General features: G+C 57.2%; 2 protein-coding genes across 2 annotated transcripts in view; one reads left to right on the top strand and one right to left on the bottom strand.

The window, feature by feature from the left end:
• Positions 1-8931, bottom strand: part of LOC311198330 (DNA polymerase epsilon catalytic subunit A-like) — a gene marked incomplete at both ends in the record, with an annotated part of 32469 nt that extends 23538 nt beyond the window's left edge. Inside the window, 15 exons of the mRNA XM_084272252.1 lie at positions 154-261; positions 994-1206; positions 1962-2075; positions 3322-3454; positions 3879-3998; positions 4499-4584; positions 4850-4960; positions 5341-5448; positions 6064-6144; positions 6388-6529; positions 7360-7514; positions 8054-8146; positions 8290-8334; positions 8420-8500; positions 8689-8931. Of these exons, the coding sequence (XP_084128378.1) occupies positions 154-261; positions 994-1206; positions 1962-2075; positions 3322-3454; positions 3879-3998; positions 4499-4584; positions 4850-4960; positions 5341-5448; positions 6064-6144; positions 6388-6529; positions 7360-7514; positions 8054-8146; positions 8290-8334; positions 8420-8500; positions 8689-8931 (1833 nt within the window). The remainder of the gene's footprint in view (positions 1-153; positions 262-993; positions 1207-1961; positions 2076-3321; positions 3455-3878; positions 3999-4498; positions 4585-4849; positions 4961-5340; positions 5449-6063; positions 6145-6387; positions 6530-7359; positions 7515-8053; positions 8147-8289; positions 8335-8419; positions 8501-8688) is intronic.
• Positions 8932-14053: 5122 nt separating this feature from the next.
• LOC311198329 (caspase recruitment domain-containing protein 8-like) lies at positions 14054-21285 on the top strand (the record flags this gene model as incomplete). Its single annotated transcript, XM_084272251.1, has 9 exons — positions 14054-14164; positions 14305-14370; positions 15179-15240; positions 15324-15544; positions 15883-16142; positions 17056-17181; positions 18195-18339; positions 19367-19408; positions 21026-21285. The coding sequence occupies 9 exons, from the start codon at positions 14054-14056 to the stop codon at positions 21283-21285; spliced, it is 1293 nt and encodes a 430-aa protein (XP_084128377.1).
• Positions 21286-21666: the final 381 nt, after the last annotated feature.

Below are 21666 nucleotides of genomic sequence, written 5' to 3'. Positions count from 1 at the left end.
TGCTGGTCTCACTGGTGAACCTCCCACAAGCAGCTGAAACCAGCAGCAGCTCCAGCACCTGGGCTGGGGGTTCCTGGCTGAGGCTGAAGCTGCATCCCCAGCCCAGCAGCTCAGCTCCCCCTGCCAAGCCCAGCTCTGCCCCAGGCAACGTACCTCCTGGAAGTTGGTGACCTGATCCAATGGCAAACCCTCCTCCTCCTCAATGGCGTGCTGCAGTGTCTTCTCCACATGCTGCACCAGGAAGTCAAAGGCAGCAGGATTCTGCAGGGGCATAAAGATGGAGCTGAGACCGTGGGCACATGTCCCCAGCTGGAGGCTGGCATCTCCTGCCTGTGGCCCTGCCTGCCTTGGGGAGCTCCAAGCAGGGCCCTGCTGCAAGCAAGTGGCCAGTTGTGCAGCACCTCTCATGGTGCCACAATGGCTGATGCAAGGGGCCAAGGATTCAGACTTAGTCTGGAGCCTTTTGTACATCCAGTAGGGACTCCCCCATGGCCACCCACCAAAGGATGCTGTGCTAAGGGTGATGCATTGCATGGCAGAGAGTGCAACCACCTCTGAAAGCTTAAGAGGCTCTAAGCATAATGCAGGTCTGAAGCAGGGTGAGGGGCCAGGTGACTGAGACAGCAACATGAACCAGAAACAGGTGAAAGACACTCAGGAAGAGTTCAGGAGTAGCTTAGTTTGGGTGGGAGAGGTTCAGAGGGAGGATAGGACCCCAAGGGGACAGAGGTGTACTTCCCAAGAACTGCTGGCTCAAACCCAAAACTCCACCACTCTCCCTCACCATCAGCAAGGTCTGGCTTGCTTCCCATACGTGCCACCTATGACCCTGCTCTCCCAGGAGACACCTGGGAGTCCCCCTCCCACCCCAACTCCACACAGCTCAAGGTCTCCTGAAGTATACCAGGAACTTCTGGAGCCCCACAGGGACACACAGGAGTCAACAGGCTACCCCTCAGCCCTGTGGTGTGCTGGGCTGGGGTGGCCCCTCACCATCCTGAAGCGGCAGGGGATGTCACTGCGGAAGACCCCAGATTCCAGCGCTTCCACGTGGCCCCCCACGTATGTCTCTGAGTCCAGCACGTGCCCATCCTCTGTGAGTTTGTTGAACTCCTGCTCCTGCTTGTTGGGGAAGATGATGTTGGCATGATAGGCCTGAACCATCAGCAGTGCCTCGCACAGCGTCCCGGATCCCTTTCTTAACACCTGCAGGAGAGACACCAAAGCCAGTCTGAAACTCCAGAAGTTATGTGAGGTATATGATTTATATGAGATATTCTTCCCAGGGAGGATGAGGAGACCCACAGGCTGCCCAGAGAAGCTGTGGCTGCTTCTGGATCCCTGGCAGGGTTCAAGGCCGGGTTGGGTGGTGCTTTGGGCACCCTGAGCTAGTGGAGGGTGTCCCTGCCCATGGCACTAGGGGGCTTTGAGGTCCCTTCCCACCCAAACCAGCCTGGGGTTCAGCAAGAAGAGAAACCAACACTGACCCCTTTGTGTTGGCTGGGAGGAGAGCTGGCTAAAGACAGTGCAAAGACCTCCAGACCTCTGCTGCCATCATCTCCTCACACACTCCTCTGCCAAGCACCTTTTTAAGCTTAACCAGATGGTGACAGAGGGACATTTCCTACATGCTTAGTACAAAGAGCTTCCTAACCACCCTCCCTACAGCTGACAGCAGCCATCAGGAGACCCAGCTCTGCATGACCACGACTGCACATTGAGCACGGAGCATCCCCTGTACCTTCTTCCTCCATCCCTGCACTGCCAACCTTCAGGTCCCTCAGAACACCCTGAGGCTGCACAGGGAAAGGAGTAGTGTCCAAATCCACCCACCCTCCCTCCCCAGCACAGATGGGGCAGTGCCTAGGACAGTGGGAATTGGGTCCATGGCCAGTGTCCCAGCAGAGGGGGAGGTGTGGCTCTGCCCAGCAAAGGAATTGTCATTTCAGGAGCACACTCACCTCATCAGGCTCCATGGGAATGATGGTGCACAAGGCAAAGATGAAAGGATGCACATACTTCATGTACATGTAATAGGTGGCAACTGCATCAGACACTGAGTAGGTGGCCAGGGTCTGTCAGGGGAGGGTGAGAGGCAAGTGAATCCAAATGACACATGACAGAATCATCAAATCATGAAGGTAGGAAACAACCTCTAAGATCATTGAGTCCAGCCATCAGCCCAACACCACCATGCCCACTAAACCATGTCCTCAAAGTGCCACATCTGATTGGTTTTTGAACACCTCCAGGGCTGGTGACTCCACCAGTGCCCTGGGCAGCCTGTTCCAGTGCTTCACCACTCTGTCAGTAAAGACCTTTCTTCCCTAACATCTGGTGTAAATCTCCCTTGGCACAAGTGGAGCCATTTCCTCTCATCCTAGCACTGGTTACTTGGGAGAAGAGACCAAGTCCAACCTCACTACACCCTCCTCTCAGGGAGCTGTAGAGAATGACAAGGTCTCCCCTCAGCCTCCTCTTCTCCAGACTAAACAAGGGCAGCTCCTTCAGCTGCTCCTCACCAGACTTGTTCTCCAGACCCTTCACCACTCTGTTGCCCTTCTCTGGACACACTCCAGCACCTCCATCTCCTCCTTGCAGTGAGGAACCCAAACCTCATGGGGCAGCCTCACCAGCTGCCCTTGTTCTGCTGGCCATACCATGGCTGACACAAGCCAGGATGCTGCTGGTCACCTTGATAGAGCAACTCAGTGACAATCACTGCTTCCTGCTGGACACACTTGGATCAGTGGGAAGCAGGAAAGGTGTATTTCTCCATATCCTAGGTCTTAAAGACCAATCTGTTTGCTCCTGAGACATCCTGCTCTAGCTCTAATTGCATGGTGATGTCAGCTTTGACTAATTAGTGGAGAGGGTGAGCTCATGGCACAGATGCCACCCTGAAGGTGAGCTCATGGCACAGATGCCACCCTGTTTGGGAATCAGGAGGCTGTGCCAGGGTTTCAGCAGAAATTCCGTCTGCAAGAGCACCAAGCCTCTTCCCATGCCAACAGCAAGTCAGAGCTCTGCAGTGTTTTTAATCTCTGGTACCTGCCACCTCATATCAATATCAACAAGCCCAGAGGATCCACGCTGCACTGCCAGTGATAGAACCACTTCAAAGCAAACCTGTTCTCCCTCCCCACAAGTGCAAAGTCCTTCTAAGGCAACAGCAAGTTGGGGAGACAGAGAGGAAGTGAATTTCTCAAAACCATTCTGTAACACTTGAACCTCAAGAGTCAATCATTAGGTTAAAGGCCTGAAGGCTCCAGGCCAGTTTTCCAGTTGCTCAGAGAAGATAAGAGCTCCAGAAGGGAATACCTGAGGCTCCTCCATCGCCATCCGGCACATCTCTTCAGGGTCCAGCTCCACTGGGTCATAACCCAGTTTTGCTTTAGCTGCTGCTTTCAGGTTGTGGCTTCCCACTGGGAGGTAACTGTCCCTCTTCACCCACCTGGGCAGAGAGATGGAAATATCAGTTTGTGCAGAGAAACCAATCCTGCCCTTCACAAAGGGGCTTGGGCTTGCAACCAGGACCTCAGCTGCAAAGGGCACCTCTCCCTGAGGACAGCCAAGAGCCAAGCACCCAAGTGCAGTGGAGTAAGAGGCTGCTCAACTTTAGATATCCTGCATCCCCACCAACACATCCTAACCAGGACAAACCCCAGCACCCAAACCATCACCACTGCTCGGCATGGCCACCTTCCAACTCCCTCAGCAGCTCCTGTGCTAGGCAGAAGCAGCACTGCCAGAGACCCTGTCACAACAGCCAGGGAGCTGAGATGTGTGAAAACCCCATCTGGATACCATGGGAAGTATTCTACATGAATTCAAGGGACAGAGACACAGTTCTATGGCAGAGGGACAGCATCTGGTACCTTAGACAGTCCATGTGGATGCACTGGGATGCTTTGTACTCTCCCTGGCTGTCCTTCTGAAACCCAATTTCCTGGTACATGTTAATCCCATGAGCTGCTGCTCTTGCTTCCACAAAGGGCCTGGGGAAAGAGGCAACGTGAAGAGAAGGACCAGAACAGCCATTTCCCTCCATCCCCAGACAGCTTCACGATCTCTGTGTTACAAACGACCTGCGATGTGTCTGTGATACCTGGGCACAGGGAAAACCTTCTGCCAGACACAACTGCAGCATCACCTGAGAAGCAAAGCTTGCCCCCCACACCCAGAGATGGAGGAGGTGCATGGTCCCCCCTCCTCTCACCTCCTGAGGGCTCCCCTGTGCCATGCTCCCCTTCAGGTCTCTGGATCATCTCCCTGCTCTCTGCAGGGCTCATCCCTGCACCACCCAGGGTGTAAAGTATCTCAGCCAAATGGATAGGATTCTGCTGGAGCTCACACTTCCAAGCCAGTGGCCACAGGATTTGGTGAGGTGCTCAGACTGGCCAGACAGTTGGCACAAGCCACATGCTATGGAAGGACGTTGAGGTCAACCCAGAGCTCAGGTGATACCTTCCAGCTTAGTTCATGCTCCTGATCTTACCAGTCAAAGAAGTCTCCATTGTATGTGACAATGATGGTGGGTTTGATCTCCTGGACATGCTCAAACCACCTCTGGATTAAATGAGCCTAGGAGGAAACAGAAAAGATTGGTACATAAAGCAACTTCACCTCCTCCACAGAGAAGGGGTGGACACCATAGAGTTTACTGCACCTTTCCCCTCTCCTCCCCACCCAGCCCAATCCTGGCCTCTCTCACCCTCACTAGCAAGATGTGACAGCAGAACTAGCCCTGTTGGACCCATCATGCTCCCTAGCAAGGCAGCTTACCAAGCTCTCTTTGGCCAAGAAGAGCCCCAGGCAGGGAACAAGTCTGCTGGGTGAGCTGACTTACTTCATCGGGTTCATTGAAGACACAAAACGGACCCTCGTACTCTGGCTTGGGAGTAAACTCAAAGTCTTCAATGTCCTCAGAGACAATCTCCCTGTTGGTTATCAGGTAGCCCTAGGGAGGTGACAAGGAAGCAGTTAGGAGGACCTGGCTGTGGGAACGATGGGATGTTTTCCTCTTGAAAGCCAGAGCTTCTCTCCAAGGGTAACAACTCGTTGGAGTCACCTGAACCGTTGCTGTCAAGGGGAGACAGCAGAATTGTTCCTGTGCTGCCCAGGTCACTCCTGTTCCTGAAGAGGAGCAACCTGAGCTGGGTACCACGAGACTAAATAGCTTATGCACCACCCAGACTTCACTTTCACCTCCACAGCCACCCACCAAGCAGCCAGCAAGGAGGCAAGCCTGGAGCAAGCTGGCTTGCAGGCAAAACACTGGCCTACTCCCTGGCTTAACAGTTGGTGGAGCTCAGGGGAAACCAGTGCTCTGTGCCTTACCTGCCCATCAACCATGTAGGAGATCATCATGATCTGGTCTGTCTCTGCATCAGGGAACTTCAAAGGGAGTTTGGTAGTTTCAATGTCAAAGGCGAGAACGACGGGATCCTGAGCAGGACCAAACCCGTTAGAAAAGATTCTACAGCTGATGTGAAGCTAAAGATTAATCCCATTAATACTGGGATGGGGAGACCAGACAGCTCCCAGTAATCATTTTACTGCTTTATTAGCCCCAAAATCATGACCCAAGCCCAGCAACAAAGCTTTGCCCTGATGCACCATGGTGTAGTGCCAGCAGTGCATTGGAAAGGGGGGATCTAATTAATGTCTGTAAGTATCTTAAGCATGGGATGCAGGGGGAATCAGCCAGCCCCTTCTCAGTGTCTGTGGGGACAGGACAAGGGGCAATGGCTACAAGTTGGAGAACAGGGAGTTCCACAGCAACATGGGGAAGAACCTTTCCCCAGTGAGGGTGAGGGAGCCCTGGGACAGGCTGCCCAGGGGGTGTGGAGTCTCCTTCTCTGGAGAGATTCCAGCCCCATCTGGACACCAACCTGTGTGCCCTGTCCCAGGGACCCTGCTCTGGCAGGGGGTTGGACCCGATGAGCTCTGGAGGTCCCTGCCAACCTCTGGGATTCTGTGATTCTGTGCTACCAGCTCCTGGGGGTGGACACATCCATGTCCTGGGACAGACAGACAGACACCTGCCCAACCAACTCTTACCGGTCGCTCCACGAGGTCGTCTCGGCGGATGATTTCGGGGGGGTAGGTGCTGCCCCAGTATCGCACGTTGTACCAGTGAGCCTGCCAAGAGAGGAGGGTGGGCAGTGCCTTACTGCAGGGCCAGCTCCTGTCATCAGCCCTCCCTGGCTGCCAGGGGATGGAGCTGTGTGAACTGAACACAGCCCAGCAGACAGGCCCCAACTGCACCGCTCATTTAACTCCTCTGTGTGCCAGCAGCACGGGACTGAGCTTCACACAGACTCACTGTGCAGGAACCTGGCAGCAGGGAAGAGACACCCAACTTCTTCCCCAGGCCTCACTCACCACGTGGATCTTCAGGTCAATGGAGAGGCGGACGTGGTAGGGTACGTCGTACTCCCGCATGTCCACGATGTTGTCCATCTGGTTGGCAACCTTCCTGGAGGTACCTTCCTCCTCTGTGCTCAGGGTGCTGCCAGTCAGAGCGCTGCAAGGAGCAGAGCTTTACCCCAGAGCACAGCTCTGCAGGCTCAGCCCCAAAGGGACAGCCACACAGCCCTGGTGACACCTGGAAGGGGTGGGCAGGAGGGAGCGCAGGAGGTGCTTCCCTGCTGTGCAGCCACCCTCTGCTGGCAGAGGCCTCCCTGGGGTGGACAGCACGTGCAGTCCTGTCCAAAAACTGACCTTTCCTCATGCTTGTGAGCTGTGTCTGCCCAGAGGCAGAGCCACACAGCACCCACACCTGCTGGCACAACGCACAGACCTCACAGATTTATTAATGTGCTAACCAGGGGAAGCACCACGAGGCAACCTGAGGAGCACCTGAACCAGGGATGGCATGCCTTTGGGTGAGCAGGGGGCACTCATCTCACTTCTTCCTCAAGTTTCAACTCAAATTGGACCTCAGGGCCAGGAAACCCCAGAGAGAGGTGATTTTTTCATGTGTATCTTCTGGTTGGCTTTAAAACCAAAGGGATTTGGGTTTGGGGAATTTTTTTTCCCTTGTCTATGACTGTGTTTTACATCTTGTTAACAAGTGCCTGGCTTTTTATGCAGGTAAAAAAATATTGGGGTTTTGCCCCAGCCCCCCTTAGTCACAGCTAGAAGTAAGGTCACCCTGTGCCTCTCAGCACCCTTTCTGAGGGGACAGGGAGAGGTACCACTGCAGAACATCCCAGCCCAGACACCTCAGAGCTTCCTGATGTACAGCACTGAGCTGGAAGCCCTGAGATGGGTGGCAGAACAGCACCTCTCTGAGGACAACCAGGAAATAAGCAAGGGAGCCCAACAATTGGCTGCCCCAAGGAGAGTTCCCACCTGGACAGCATGGCAGTGTAGACATCGCTGGCCTGGTCCCGCTCTCTGTTCTTCCTCACAGCTGGAGAGATCTCCTTCCGCACCTTCACCAGGTCATCCACCGTGTTGAAGGACAGCTTGATGTAGTTCCTCTTCAGGCCCACCAAGTGGTTTGGCTGCAGAAAAGCAAGAGAACATCAGGTCTTGAGCACTGAGGGGTGACCATGGTCGGAGAGGGGGGGGAAGGCAGACTAGCCAGGTGCAGGTAGAAGAATTGACCAATAGAGGTGGCAATGGGTTGGAGTCAAGCACTGAGAAGAGAGGTTGGCAGACACATCAAGGAAAGGCACAAGAGCTGCACAGCAAGGGCCCAGCCAGCCCTGCTGCCTGCACAGGCAGGACCATGAGTGGGATTCACCCGGAGAAGGCAGATCAGGTGCAGCGTGAGCAGCAGCCCCCTCCCACAGTGCCCACTCTTCCTCCTCCAACCATTCTTTAAATCCTGCAACTGAACATCTTGAACACACTGAAACTGCTGGTCTGCTCCAGGGGAGGAATGTAATTACTACTGATAAGCAATTAGCCATAACTAACCTGTTTCTGATGGGCACCACAAGCAACACAAGGAGATACAAGTCAAGCTTGCCATTTCCCTTTCTACTTCACCAGCTCATAAAAGCCAAACCAATGCTACAGGGAGCAGAGAAATACAGACCAGGTCCAAGTCTTCTTTAGGGACAGTTTCCAGCTTTGCAATCTTCCCTTGGAACTTCTTGGAGAGGAAGGAGGACACTTCTTGCTCGCAGCCCTGCCAAGAGACCCTGGGGCTGAGCCTGGCTCTGTCCCTCAGAGGAGCATCCCAAAGCAGGATGCCCAGAGGTCTCAAGCTCCCCGGCGGGACCTGCTGTCCCCTTCCCTGGGACCTCAGCCCTGCTGGGGTCTCTGCCTCACCTTCTGGGTGGCAATGTAGAAGTAGGGCTTGTAGGGCAGGGACACCTAGGAGAGAGCAGATGGGTGACGGCAGCGGGGTCCCCTCCTGGGACCCCATGCGTTGCCCAGCCCCCTTCCCCCAGGGACTCACCTTGAAGCGACTCCCATCCTCCTGGATGAAGTAGTAATCCACAGCGCTGACCGACCGCCGGTCCTCGTCCAGCACCTCCGTCTGCCCAGGGGCACCGCGGACTCAGCGGGGTCCCTCTACGGGACCAACCCCTTCCCCTCCCCCCCCGCCCAGCCCCCTGCCCCAGGCCACGCAGCAGCCTCCCCTCGGAACGCCCCTGGCCCAGCCCTGCCGCGGCTCCTTCTGCCCCGGGGGGGGGGACCCGCTTGTGCCGCTCCGCCGGTCCCTACCGGGTGCATGTTGATGAGCCAGCCCGTCCGCTCGCCGGGCTCCGCGGGCCGCTCGAAGCCGAACAGCTCGTCCAGCCGGTCCGTGCGCTGCGATCGCTCCAAGCGCTTGAGAGCGGAGAGCGCGGGGCCATCGTCCCGGCCGGGCACCCCGCCGTCAGCCCCCGCCGGAGGCTCCTGCGGGCCGCCCGCCCGCCGCCCCCCCCACCGCGCCGCCTCGGAGTCTCCGCCGCCCCGCAGCACCATCCCGACCCGACCCGACCCGACCCGGCCCGGCACTGCCCGGCCCAGCCCACCGCTGCGGAAGGAATTTCCCGCGCTGCGCCCGGTTCCCGCGAAAGCGAAGCCCGCCCCCTGCCCCCGGAAAGCACCAATCAGAGCGCGTCCCCGGCGTTACCTCCCGCCAATGCCGGGCGGCGCGCCCCGGCGCGCCCCGCCCTCCCCCCTCCCCGCTCCCCCCCCCCCGCTCCCCCCGCTCCAGCCGCAGCCGCCGCCGCGATGCCGCCGCCCGGCCGCTGGAGCCCCGGGTCGCTCTCGGGGCTGGGGCTGTGGCTGTGGCCGCCGCTTAGCGCTTCGTGGCTTCAGCGGGCGGCGCAGCTGAGCGCTCGTCCAAGGGAGACGCGCGGCCCGCTGGCCTCCGGGCGCAGACGGCCGCGGGCAGGGCGCTGGCGCGGGCAGCGGCCGGGCACCCACCAGCCCCGTCCCCTCCTCCGGTGTGTCGTACGGAAATAGACTCTCTAACTCCAAAGTTATGCAGTAGGTGTGTTTATAGCGGGCAGATGCACGGGGGATCGCTCCACCACAGCCGTGCACGCCTGGAGTAACAAACCCGTCCCGTGTTTATACAATGAAACAATGAATATTCAATTAAGTCCTATGCATATTCATCACCTAACCCCGCCTACTCTCGCTTCTCATGCTAATCAGCTTATCAGTCCTTTGCGATTGCGCAGTTTCTTCCAAAAATTGTGGGCAAGGGTCTCTGGTGGTCCTTGGGAGGAAAGCCCCGAGTCCTCCTCACCATGTACTTTCCACCTCTCACCTGGAATGTGCTGACCTTGCAAGCTTGCAGTGTTCTGATCAGTCTCAACTAATTTATGGCCTCGTTAACTATCCGCTTTCCTCCAGTAACGAGGTCTACGAACACAATTCGCATCCTTTATCAGCCACCTGTTTTCTTTAATAAGGAGGTAACGGGATGGACATGATTCCATCCTCGAGTTCTCGCTCTTTTATCTTCTCCTCGAGATGGTACAAGGCCTTCAGGAGTAACCCCTTTGCTATGGAAAAGAAAAACAAAAAGACTCCCCTTCTCCTTCACAAGCTGTTCCACATAATTATCTAGCTGAGCAAGAGTTGCTCTCCATAATTACACTACACACTACATATATAATCGTGATTCTATACCCTCAGATCAATTCCTATACTACACTACATATATATGATCATGATTCTATACCCTCAGCTCAGGTGGGGCCGCAGAGCTGCGCGGTCACCGTGCAGGAACACGACCCGGAGCTCACGGACACCGGCACGGCCCCTCTGCGTCCCAGCACCCCGCCTGCACCCTGGGCCTTGGCTACCCCCCCCTCAGGGCTCCTTCACCCACCCGCTGGTCCGGCTTGAATTCGGGTGCTGACTGCACGTGCAGTCCCCCAGCTGATGGGAGGAGGGGGGAGGTGGTGGTTTGACCCCGGCTGGAGGCCAGATGCCCACCAAAGCCCAGGACCTTCTCCTGAGTTCTGCACAGGCACAAGAACTGGGAGGCTAATGGCTCCATGGAGGATTAGGCAGCTCAGGAAGACACCGGGGAGGATCAGGCACCATCCTTTCAGCCGTGGCAGATTTAGTGATCTCTCTCCTTGCTCTTTCAGGTGATGTTCATCTTCCTGCCCGTTTCTCTGCTACACTTAACGGCAGGAAAACGTCATCAACAGCGATGAAGAGGAGCAAGTGGAAGTTCAGAGCACAAGTAAAAGGAAGAACCGACTTTTGCTGGAGATGGTTGAGAAGGAAGGGGTGAAGGCACAGGAGAAGCTCTACCCAATTCTCCTGAAAAACAACCCATTCCTCATGGAACACCTGGAGATGTCCTGAAAAGACATCAGGCTTGGCCTGAAAGAGCAGGCTGCTTCTGCTCAATTTGTGGGGGCAACAGAAGGGCAATCATGTTTAGCAGCAGCTGAATCCTGACCTTGCCATAGAAAACCCCTGGTGCACAGCAGCAATAAACCTTCTGAATTGCTTGGTGTCAGGCTGCCTTTCTTGACTGACTTGGTTTCCAGCAGTAGAGAACCAGGGTCACATTGGCCACTGGGAAGGACCCTGTCCCATCTCCTCCCTTCTGGAGTCACATTCCTCTGCTCCCTCCTTGCACACAGGGATCTCTTGCTTCACCTGCCTGACTGAGTAACCTGTTCCCCATCACACTCTGCTTTGGCACAGCGTCAGCATCTCTGGGGGGCTTTTCATGCCCCAAATACGGCCTGTATTTTCCCTCTATGACTTTGGAGAACACCCTGGCTACAAAGATTCCCTCAGGCTGCTGCTGTCTCAGCCCCTGAGCCTACAGCTCCCTGAGCTGGGCCGGGTGCTCTGCAGCCCTCCCACACCCAGCTTTAGCTCCCGGCTCCCCGCTCCGAGCGGGACTGGTCTGACTGGGATGTTCAGCTCTGCTTTTCACTGCTGCCCAATAAAACCCCCTCCCAGTGGATGGAGCCGGCAGATGTTGGAGCTCTGGGGAGCCACCTGCCTCCGCGGCCTGGCCAGAGGCTCTGTGGATCCTGTCGGGAAGGCCGCAGGCCGGCCGGCTCTCTGGGTTTAGATTCAGCTCTCCAAACCCAGCCCGGGTTTAGGTGCTGACAACATCCTCCTGTTCCCATGAGACGGACAAAGTTCCTCCTGCTGAGAGGAGCTTCCTAATCCCATTCTCAAAACACAGCGGCCTGGGTGAGAGGGGAACAGGCGGCCAACCCAACAGCCAGTCCTGGGCCTTGGAAGGCGTCAGGAAGGTGCTTTGCAGGGAGTTCTCCTGACAAGATGCCAGGCAGGCCCCGGGCAGTCAGGCTGCGCTGGCACGCCAAGCAAACCAAACTGGGGGCATTTCCCTGCACCCTGAGGGGCCGAGTGAATCGCTCCAGGGCAAAGATGGCAGGACACCAGCAGCACTGTGGGGCTGCGCTGCCCCGGGAACAGTGGGAGATGCAGCTCTGCCTGCTCCAGGGCTCTGGGCTAGGGCAAGGACTCGTGGATGCCAAGGCACGTGGGCATCCCCAGACCTGAGGGACAGCTGTGGGTCCTCCCTTCCCCATCAGTGTTGGGGAGCAGCTGGGCAGCGTGTGCCCTGCTCATAGCTGCCTCTCTGAGCGCAGCCTCGGGCTACGGGCACCGACTCCATCACCCTGACACGCTGCCTCCACCACAGAGTCTGTCCCTGAAACCTCCTTGTTCTCTCTCTGCCAGGGGGACGGAGTCCTGAACATCACCTGCAGATCCTGCACCTCCTGCCCAGGTCCTGGGCTGTCCTGGGGTCTGTGGCAGGGTGCTCTGCCATCCTGGGGCTGCTGGTGGGGGGAAGGGGGTGTGTGCTGCAGGGCAGGGCCCGGGGGTCTGCCCCAAGGGTGGCAGCAGTGCCTCACGGGGATGGGGCTGACAGGGCCATGCCAGCAGTGCCAGGCAGCTGCCCGCCGTGCTGCCTTCCCTCAGCTCCCTGCCAGCTCTTCAGGGGTCAGGGGCACAACAGTCCCACAGCCTTGCACCTCCCATCACCCCCAAATTTTCTTCGCCCCTGCAACAGGGTCGGGAATGGGCTGGTCCCCTGTGCCTCCTGGGGCACGTAGAGCCGTGTCCTGCTCAGCCTGAGCACCCACAAGGCCGGCAGGAAAGGGAGGGCAGGGATGTGCTGGGGTGACCCCAAAACCCATCAGGGGACCCTCTGGCACCCCCAGAATTTTCAGGGTTGATCCAAGGCACTGCTGCACCGTTACCTTGGGGGAAAAAAGCTCTGTCCTTGCCCGCACAGCTCTGCCCTCCCCGTCCTTCCCCAGGGAAAGACATCCCAAGAGGGGAGCTGGGTTGGGGAGAAGGGGAAATGGGAGGAAGCAGGGGAGAGAGGTTGTCGAAAGAGGGCAGTGCAGGGGCAAATACTAGTGCAGGCAAGAGAGGCAGAGCAGTACAGGCAGCCCTGGGCAGGAGGAAGAGGTGTGCTCAGCTGAGGTGTGAAGGCACAGCCCAGCCCTGACATCACCCAGTGAAGCTTTCAGTTTCCCAAGAAGTGACGGATCCGGAACTCAGGCCTGGGAAAGGTGACAGAGGCAGCTCATTAAGTCTTGGAAGGGCAAAACATTCTCTGAACCACACACTGAACTGTAAGTGCAGGGTGGTCTTGGGGGAGGTGGGTGAGTCGTGTCCTGCTCAGCCTGAGCACACACAAGGCTGGCAGGAAAGGGAGGGCAGGGATGTGCTGGGGTGACCGCATAACCCATCAGTACAGGCAGCCCTGGGCTGGAGGAAGAGGAGTGCTCAGCTGAGGTGTGAAGGCACAGCCCAGCTCTGACATCACCCAGTGAAGCTTTCAGTTTCCCAGGAAGTGACAGATCTGACACTCAGGCCTGGGAAAGGTGACAGAGGCAGCTTATTAAGTCTTGGAAGGGCAAAACATTCTCTGAACCACACACTGAACTGTAAGTGCAGGGTGGTCTTGGGGAAGTGGGTGAGGATCCATCTGGAGGTGGGAGAGGGGGAGCGAGTGCAAACTGGGGTATCTTCCATGGAGGGACTCTGGCCAGGGCAGCAGGAAGGAGCCGGTGCAGGCAGCACAAGGTGGCTCTGGAGTGTGTGCACAGGGAGCACTGCACGGGGGGGAAGGGCCCAAGGATGCCCCTGTGCAGAAGGAAGGCAGGAGGGAGAGGACAGACTCTGGTGCTGGAAGCTGAGCAAGGAATCTGCTCTCTGTGTCACAGCAGGGAGGAACGGAGAGGCAGAGGCTGGGAGCATGTTCCCAGCCCCATGCGATGCTGCCTTCCTGGGGTGGGCAGCTGGTGGGATTCCTGGTGCCGGCAGCTTGGTGTGGGCGGGCACAAACCAGCAGGAACAGGTTTCATGGCAAAGGTGTGAAGAAGAGGGGGAGGATGGGATGCACTTCTGGATGTGGCCTGGCTCCTGAGCTCTCCTCTGCTTTGTGTGGCTGTTGCAGCGCGAGGTGCTGTTGGACCCGTCCAACTGCACTCCTCAGGTCGGGTGATGCCTGATCCTTGGCTGCTTCTCCCAAACTAGAGCCAGAAATGACACAGTCTCCCTGTTGTGCCACAGAAAGGGTGACAATCTCTGCAGTGGGTGTCCCTTGGGAACATTGACAGAGCCCTTGGAGATGGCACAGGAGGATTTTGAGCCACAACTCCTGACACTGGAGTGCCTGACCGAGGAGGACAGCAAGGCTGGGGAGCAACGCACGGCTACAGCAGTGGCCTCACCTCTGGAGGTATGGGGAGCAGCCCAGCAGTGCAGCTGCCGTGGGGCAGGCTTGTGCTCGCAGAGACCCGCTCCTGCTGCCTCCAGCAGGCAAGTGTGGCTGGAGGGGGAAAAGCTTTTGACTTCTTTCCCCTGTGTTCCTCTCTGCAGGAGACCTATTACTTGGAGAACAGGGGCTCACGACTGAGGAGACGCTGCCAGCACTGCAGTCAGGAGGTAAGGGCTTTGCAGACAGGGCACTGCAGCACCCAAAGGACCCAGCTGTCACCCAGTGGTTAGCTGCACCTTCAAAGCCCATTGTTGGCTGCAATTCTCCACCCTCCCTAAGATTCTTCAGCCTCCCTTTTGCTATGCTAACACGTGCAGCAGCACTGCCCCAGTCTGTCTGCCTGTGGGCACTGTCCTCTCTGCTGATACACCCTGGAGAGAGGGAAGAGCCCAGGCTTTACTCACAAGAAGGTCACAACCAGCAGCGTTTTCTCCCTCAGGAAACAAACCCTTCCTATCTGGAATTCCCACTTGCAAAGTAAATCCAAAATCTCAGTGGGTGAAACACGGAGGTTGGAGCTCCGGGAGCTGCTCTGCTCACTCACCCATTATCCTTCCTACTGATGCATGGGGGATGCATGGACTAACTGATGCCCTCCCCACCCCAGTATCATCTAACCCAGCAGGGAAGAGTGTCCAGTCCCCCTCGCTGTGCCTGCGTGCTGCACTTCTCCTGGGCACTGCTGCAGAGATCTGCAGCAGAGGGGTGAGGAGCCTCAGACGTGACCAGTGCTTGTTGAGGAGCTGAGGGCAGGGGAGATGCCAGTCAGTGATTTTTCCAGCCTCTTCACTGATGAGAGTGAGGCCTTTCTAGGCACAGGCAGGCGCTGCTGCTGCCCTGCTGCTGCTTGCCAGGCTCTGAGCCCCAGCGCCACGCTGCCTCCTGCTTCACTGCCAAGCCCAGCACGCCTCCTGCGAGCAGCTCCCAGCGCACAACACCCCGTTCGGTGCCCAACTGGCCACACTTGTGTTGCAGGATCTCCCACAAGTGATGCCAGAGATAACCCAGGACCCACTGAAGCACCGCACCACGTACCAGTAAGAGCTGCTGGGGGAAGGGGGAGCCCCTTGGGAACGCCCCGTCCCAGGTAGCACCAGCCTGTTGTCTCTCCTGCCTGCAGAGCTCACGTCCCTGGTGCAGGCACCTTCCAGTGCCGCCTCACAGGCCTCGGGTTCAAGGTGAAGTCTGCAGTGACCGTCACCTACAGATACAGCTCCTGGACCCGGCACCTGAGCCAGGCTGACCAGGAGCTGTGGGTGCCCGCTGGACCCCTCTTCGACATCAAGGCGCAGCCCGAGCTGGTGCAGGCAGTGTATCTCCCCCACTTCATCTGCCTGGCAGGTACATCAACTGCATGAACCTGGGTCTCCCAGGCCCCCAGCCTGCCCCTACCCTGGGACATCTCTGGCTCCAGGGAAACAGCCCTTCAGACCCTTCCCTCCAGGGCCCTTCTCATGGTCCCAAGCTTCAGATCCGTGGCTCTCTGAGCCTGCAGAAAGGCTGCCAAAGCAGCTCCTGCTGACCCCCAAAGCCCAGGGCACACATGGCACCTAAAATAGAGCCTGTCATCCCCTGTGGGTGCACATCTTCTTTGTGCTGCTAAAGCCTTACTTAGAAGACAGCTGGAGAGGGCGCCAGGGTAACTGAACAGAACTTGTTGCCTTTGCTGTCTCCTGCAGAAGATGTAGATACCAGCCTGTGCTCCATTGCCCATTTTAAATCTGGGCTAATGACTCTGGAGAGACCAACCAGCCTGGTTGCTTTCTCTGCTGTCCTGGAGAACCCCAGCTTCTCCCTACTCGGGGTGCTCTGGAGGAGGTTACGTTCAGCCCTACGTTTGTTCCCTGCGCACTCCTTGGTGCTGATCTTCCAGCAGCTCAGTGCTGCAAATACAACTTTGCACCTCTACCTGATCCCAGATGACAACTCTGTGAAGGAGGTAAGACAGAGGGAGCTTGGCTGGGTTAACAGAGGATGACATCTGGGGTGGCTGCGGCAGCAGGGACAGGATCTGATCATCATAAAGTGCCTCAGGTTGAAGGGACCTCCCAAGTCCATCTAGTCCAACCGCCTGCAGTGAGCAGGGACACCTTCACTGCATCAGGTTGCTGAGAGCTTCATCCACCCTGTCCTACGTGTCTCCAGGGATGGGGCTTCCACCACCTCTCTGGGCAACCTGTGCCAGTGTCTCAGCAGCCTCAGAGTGAAGAGCTTCTTCCTAAGACGTCATCCAAGCCTGCCCTGTCCTAGTTTAAAACCACCCCCCCTCGTCCCATCGTTCCATGGCCCTACAAACAGGCACAGTCCTTCCCAGCTTTCCTCTAGGTCCTTTCAGGGCCTGGAGGAGATGAGCAGAGATCCCACCCAGTTCTACTTCCAGCAGCCTCTGACTCACATGTTGCACTGTGCCCCATGTCTCACTGCAGGACAGCATCCTTGCTCCTGCCTCCCTCCCCCTCCTCTTCCTCAGATGCCTCCAGGAACAGCTCTGGAGGTGTCAGCTAGGACAGCATGTCCTAGCACGAGTGAAGCCCTGGCAGGGATACTCTGCAACACAGAGCAGATGTAGGGCTTGCTGGCCACAGCCAGCTGCTGCCCTGTGCCAGCCCCTGCCCCCTGCTCCCCCCAGGCACAGTGAGGGTGCATTCCCCTGCCTGGGCTCCTGCCCACACACAGGAGGTTCCTGCTTGTGCCACAGCAGCTCCCTGGCCCTGAAGCTGTCTGCAGCACAGCCTAGAGCCTCTTCTGACAGGTCAGTCAGCTCCAAGGGCTCCCTGCAGGTCACAGCTCTGTGCTTTCCTCCCCAGTCCCCCACCCCATGCCCTCTCAAAAGTAACTCTTGATGTTTCCAGGCCATTGAAAGACAAGAAAGCAACTGGAATTCAAAGGTTATTCCCAAGCCTTCTCCATTCAGCCCTCTGTTCTTTGGCTGTGATTACTGGGTGACCAGTAATAACTTTGTGGAGATAACGCCTGAAGTAAGTGGGAAGTGGGATTGTTCCCTTTCTTCTTTTTCTCTTTCTCCCCCCACACCCCCATAAAATAGACAATACAAGAAGTCTTTGTCTTTGGCCATGTTCTGCTAACAGAATCCACCTGACCAGCCCTCCAAGCCAGAGGTGTGGGAGCTGTGCTGGTTACAGGTAGCAAAGGTATTTCATGATAGACACCCCCAAAAGAGCACACAGCTCACCCCAAACCCCCAAAGCTTAAGAGGAGGCCTGATGAGACCCCCAGTGCCACCAGAGTCGGGGGATGAGAAGTGGGACCAGATCTCAAAGCAGCTCCCCCCACCCCTCCCTTCTCAGCAGACTGCACTTTAGTCAGGGTTTCGCTCCCTTCTTCCCCCCACTGTGGCACAGGGAGGGGCAGGGACTGGGGCAATGGGGGTTTGGGTCAGTTCCTCACCAGATGTTTTCCTCACCCCCTTCCCCTGCTGCACCCTGGGGTCCCACCCACAGCAGACAGTCCTCCAGGAGCTTCTCCAGCGGGAGTCCTTTCCCACGGGGCTTCAGCTCTTCCCCAGCTGCCCCAGCGTGGGGCACTGCTCTGGCTGCAGTCAGCAACCACAGAGTGTCTCTCAGTCCCTCAGCTGTAAAATCCCAAAGCTGCAACCTGGGCAGTTCCAGCCTGATGTTGGGACAAGTGTTGCCACTCAGTGGAGACACAGCCATGAGAGAGGGTTACCAGGTGGTAAATCTCTGCTCTTTGAGATTGCCACCACTCAGCTTGGGAATGCCCTGGCTGATGAGATCTCCACTTGACATCGCTCCATCTCGGAGAGGCAGGTCAGACAAAACACTGCAGAGGTCACTTCCAAGCAGCCCTGGGGATCTTGACAGCACAGCAGAGCCCTGATGTGTGCATCTTCCCTCGTCTTGCCTCGTGCTGGTGTGAGCAGGGAACACACCTGGATGGATGTGAATCTGTCCTGGGATGATGTAGGTGAATTCACTGCAACTCAGACTCAGATCCTTTCTTGTCTCCACAGCCACGCTTGCCATTGTGCTACAAGAGCCCAAAGGAGCAGCAGCCCTTTCTTGAGCTCTACATCAAGAACATGGCAGAGGAGATGGAGCTCCGTATGATGGACAAGCGGGACAACACTGTGGTGTGGAGGGCATCACTGAGATCAGGTGGGAACAGCAGGTCCATCTAGGGGCTCCTTTGCCTTACCAAAAGCTGAGCTGTGCCAGCCATGCAGAGCTCACCCATTTTGTCACCTCGGTCATCCCCAGATTCAATGGGCATTTCCAGAGGCTGGGGTTTAAGAGCACATGCCAGCACTCCTGGTGTCTCTCTGTGCTCCTGGCTTCTGCTTGCATGGACACCTGACTTGGTTCCAGACACCCAGTAGTGCAATGAACAGCCGTGGCTGTGCCAGTGCAACCCCTGTGCCATGCAGGGGAAGGAAGGAGAGTACCCAAACTCTGGTGAAAACCAGCATCTTAAAAGCCTCCATATCCCAGCCAGCACTGCTCCTCCACATGTGCTGTGTGGAACGGGGCACACAGGGCCGGGGCAGGGCGGGATGGACCAGCAGCTGCCTTCACCACGTCCCGTCTGCGCTCCTGGGCGCAGGCGGCACGCAGCACGGCTGTGGATGGCATGGGCACCGCTCTCCTGGGCATCCAGAGACCGTCACTCCCGACTCTGCTGCTGGAGGGCTGGTGGCACTGACTTGGGTCCCAAGCAGAACCTGGGTCGGGGGCAGCAGATGATGGAGGTGTCAGGAGCAGGGTCAGTGATGGTGGGTGCCAAGACTCGTGTCCATGTGTCCTCCAGGAGGGCAGCAGCACAGCAGCCTCCAGAGCACGGGATTCCTAATGCTGACGGGTGGGCTCAGCACCACCTGCCACCAACTTCACGCTGCAGCTACACTGAGCCCTGGGGTCCCCTCTGGGAAGGTTTGGGGAAGAGCTGCAGGGGAGCAGTGCTGCTCAGTGTGCCCTCACAGCCCTTCTCTGTCAGCCTAGCCCAGCACTCAGAACAAGTAACGCCTCCTGCAGAGCCCAGGACCTTCTCCTGAGTTCTGCACAGCACAAGAACTGGGAGGCTAATGGCTCCATGGAGGATTAGGCAGCTCAGGAAGACACCGGGGAAGATCAGGCACCATCCTTTCAGCGGGGGCAGATTTAGTGATCTCTCTCCTTGCTCTTTCAGGTGATGTTCATCTTCCTGGCCGTTTCTCTGGGACCTTTCCAGGTCAGTCCAATTTTTCAGAGCTTCATCTCTGGAGTCTGAACCTCCTTCTCTTTCAGCATCCTCGGGTGTAAGGCAGACAGCAGCCTCTCTTCCCATACTTAGGAGAGTTTCTGGGGAAAAAGTCTTGAAAGCCACAACCTCAAATGTTTCTGCCCACATTGCTGGCAGCAGGCTCCGTGCCACGCTGGTGGGTCAAGGTGACCCCCCCCACACACACACACTGGTTTGCCTTCTTGGGGACAGGGAATTTTCTGTTGTCACAGAGAATGAGCTGCAGCTGGGACAGTTCACGGTCCATAAATAACAACTGCTTTGGGTTCTGGTAAGTGGGACCCCTCAGAGCCAGCTGAGGGGCTGAGAGCCCATGTGAGACACAACCCACACCTCTGGGCAGGAGCCTGCAACAGGCGTGAGCAGAGGGGACAGCAGGACCCCCTTCAGAGCAGCTCCAGAAGACTCTGACCAAGGGGCTTTGCTTTCCCCTTGCCTCAGATCCAGTGAGAGCAACACGCTGCCCCGCAGCCTGGGGGGATTATCCCAGCCCAGTGTCTCCAAGGCCACAACTCTGCATCATTACCTCTTGCACCTTGTCCTCCTCACACCTCTCCCATCTGAAAGGTCAGATCCAAGAGGACACCCCTGCAGCGAGGCCACAGGTTGAGGGAGACAGGCCTGGCTGGGATAGACACAAACTGGGACGTGTCAGTGTTCCTCTTTTCCCTTGCTGTGCACATGCAGTCGCCACACCAGATACAGCCTGAGCAAGAGGACAGCAGGGGGGCTGCCAAGCAATGACAGGGCAAGGGGCAACGATTTTAAACTGCAAGAGGGCAGCTTTAGATTCAACCCAAGGAAGAGTTTTTTCCTCTGAGGGTGGGGAGGCCCTGGCACAGGGTGCCCAGAGAAGCTGTGGCTGCCTCTGGATCCCTGGCAGGGCTCAAGGCCAGGTGGGATGGAGTGTTGGGCACCCTGGGCTGGTGGAGGGTGTCCCTGCCCAAAGTATGGGTGGCACCGGGGAGGCTTTGAGGTCCCTTCCCACCCAAACTATCCTGTGATGCTACAGGGAGATGCCATATGGATTCCCACTTCAGCCTTGCACAGGAGGGCTGGGTGGAGGCTTGGGAGAAGCCAGGCAGTGCAGCCCACTGCATTGCTCGTGGTTGCTCAGCGCCCTGCTGGGGTCAGCTCCTCTCCAGGCTCAGTTTCCACACAAACCATTCACAGTGCTGTGAGATCTCAGGCCTTTGAGCAACACGTGTTCTGACTCAGGAGCTGCTCACCTTGCAGGGAGGACACAGGATGGGCCGTTCATGCCCAGACGCTGTAGGAGTCCCAGAGGGGACAGGCACTTGCAGCTGATGGGGGCTGCCACCAGCCTGGCCTCCCCCAGCTCTGACCTCACGTTCCCAGCCTCCAGCTTGCCATTCTTCCAGTGCTCCCATCACGGGCACAGCAGGAGCCTGTGCTTTTTGGTGGAGGGATGGAGACCCATGGCTGTGGGACAGGCTCTACAGCCACGGTGTCTGCCAGCTTAGGGTGCCACGTAGTGCAGCATGAGACTCGCCTGCAGCTGCCTGGCCATGGGCAGCACAATAACATGGGCTTGGTGTCTGCTAGGTGCAGCCTTCCTGAAGAGTTACAAGACTGAACTTTGCTCCAGGATGAGTCAGATCTCCACCATTCTGCTACACTTACGGCAGGAAAACGTCATCAACAGCGATGAAGAGGAGCAAGTGGAAGCTCAAAGCACAAGAAAAAGGAAGAACCGACTTTTGCTGGAGATGGTTGAGAAGAAAGGGGTGAAGGCACAGGAGAAGCTCTACCAAATTCTCCAGAAAAACGACCCATTCCTCATGGAACACCTGGAGATGTCCTGAAAAGACATCAGGCTTGGCTTGAAAGAGCAGGCTGCTTCTGCTCAATTTGTGGGGGCAACAGAAGGGCAATCATGTTTAGCAGCAGCTGAATCCTGACCTTGCCATAGAAAACCCCTGGTGCACAGCAGCAATAAACCTTCTGAATTGCTTGGTGTCAGGCTGCCTTTCTTGGCTGACTTGGTTTCCAGCAGTAGAGAACCAGGGTCACATTGGCTGCTGGGGATATGCTTCTGGAACAAGAGACCTTGGGTCCTCACCCTCTTCCCCTGCTGCACCCTGGTGTCCCACCCACAGCAGACAGTCCTCCAGGAGCTCCTCCAGCGGGATTCCTTTCTGTTGGGGTGTCATCTCCTCACCACTTGCCCCAGTGCAGCTCCTTGC

Source organism: Gallinula chloropus (genome assembly GCF_964237585.1).
Source record: "Gallinula chloropus genome assembly, chromosome: 17".
Lineage (NCBI taxonomy): Eukaryota > Metazoa > Chordata > Aves > Gruiformes > Rallidae > Gallinula > Gallinula chloropus.
This window is presented reverse-complemented; position numbering and strand designations above follow the sequence as displayed.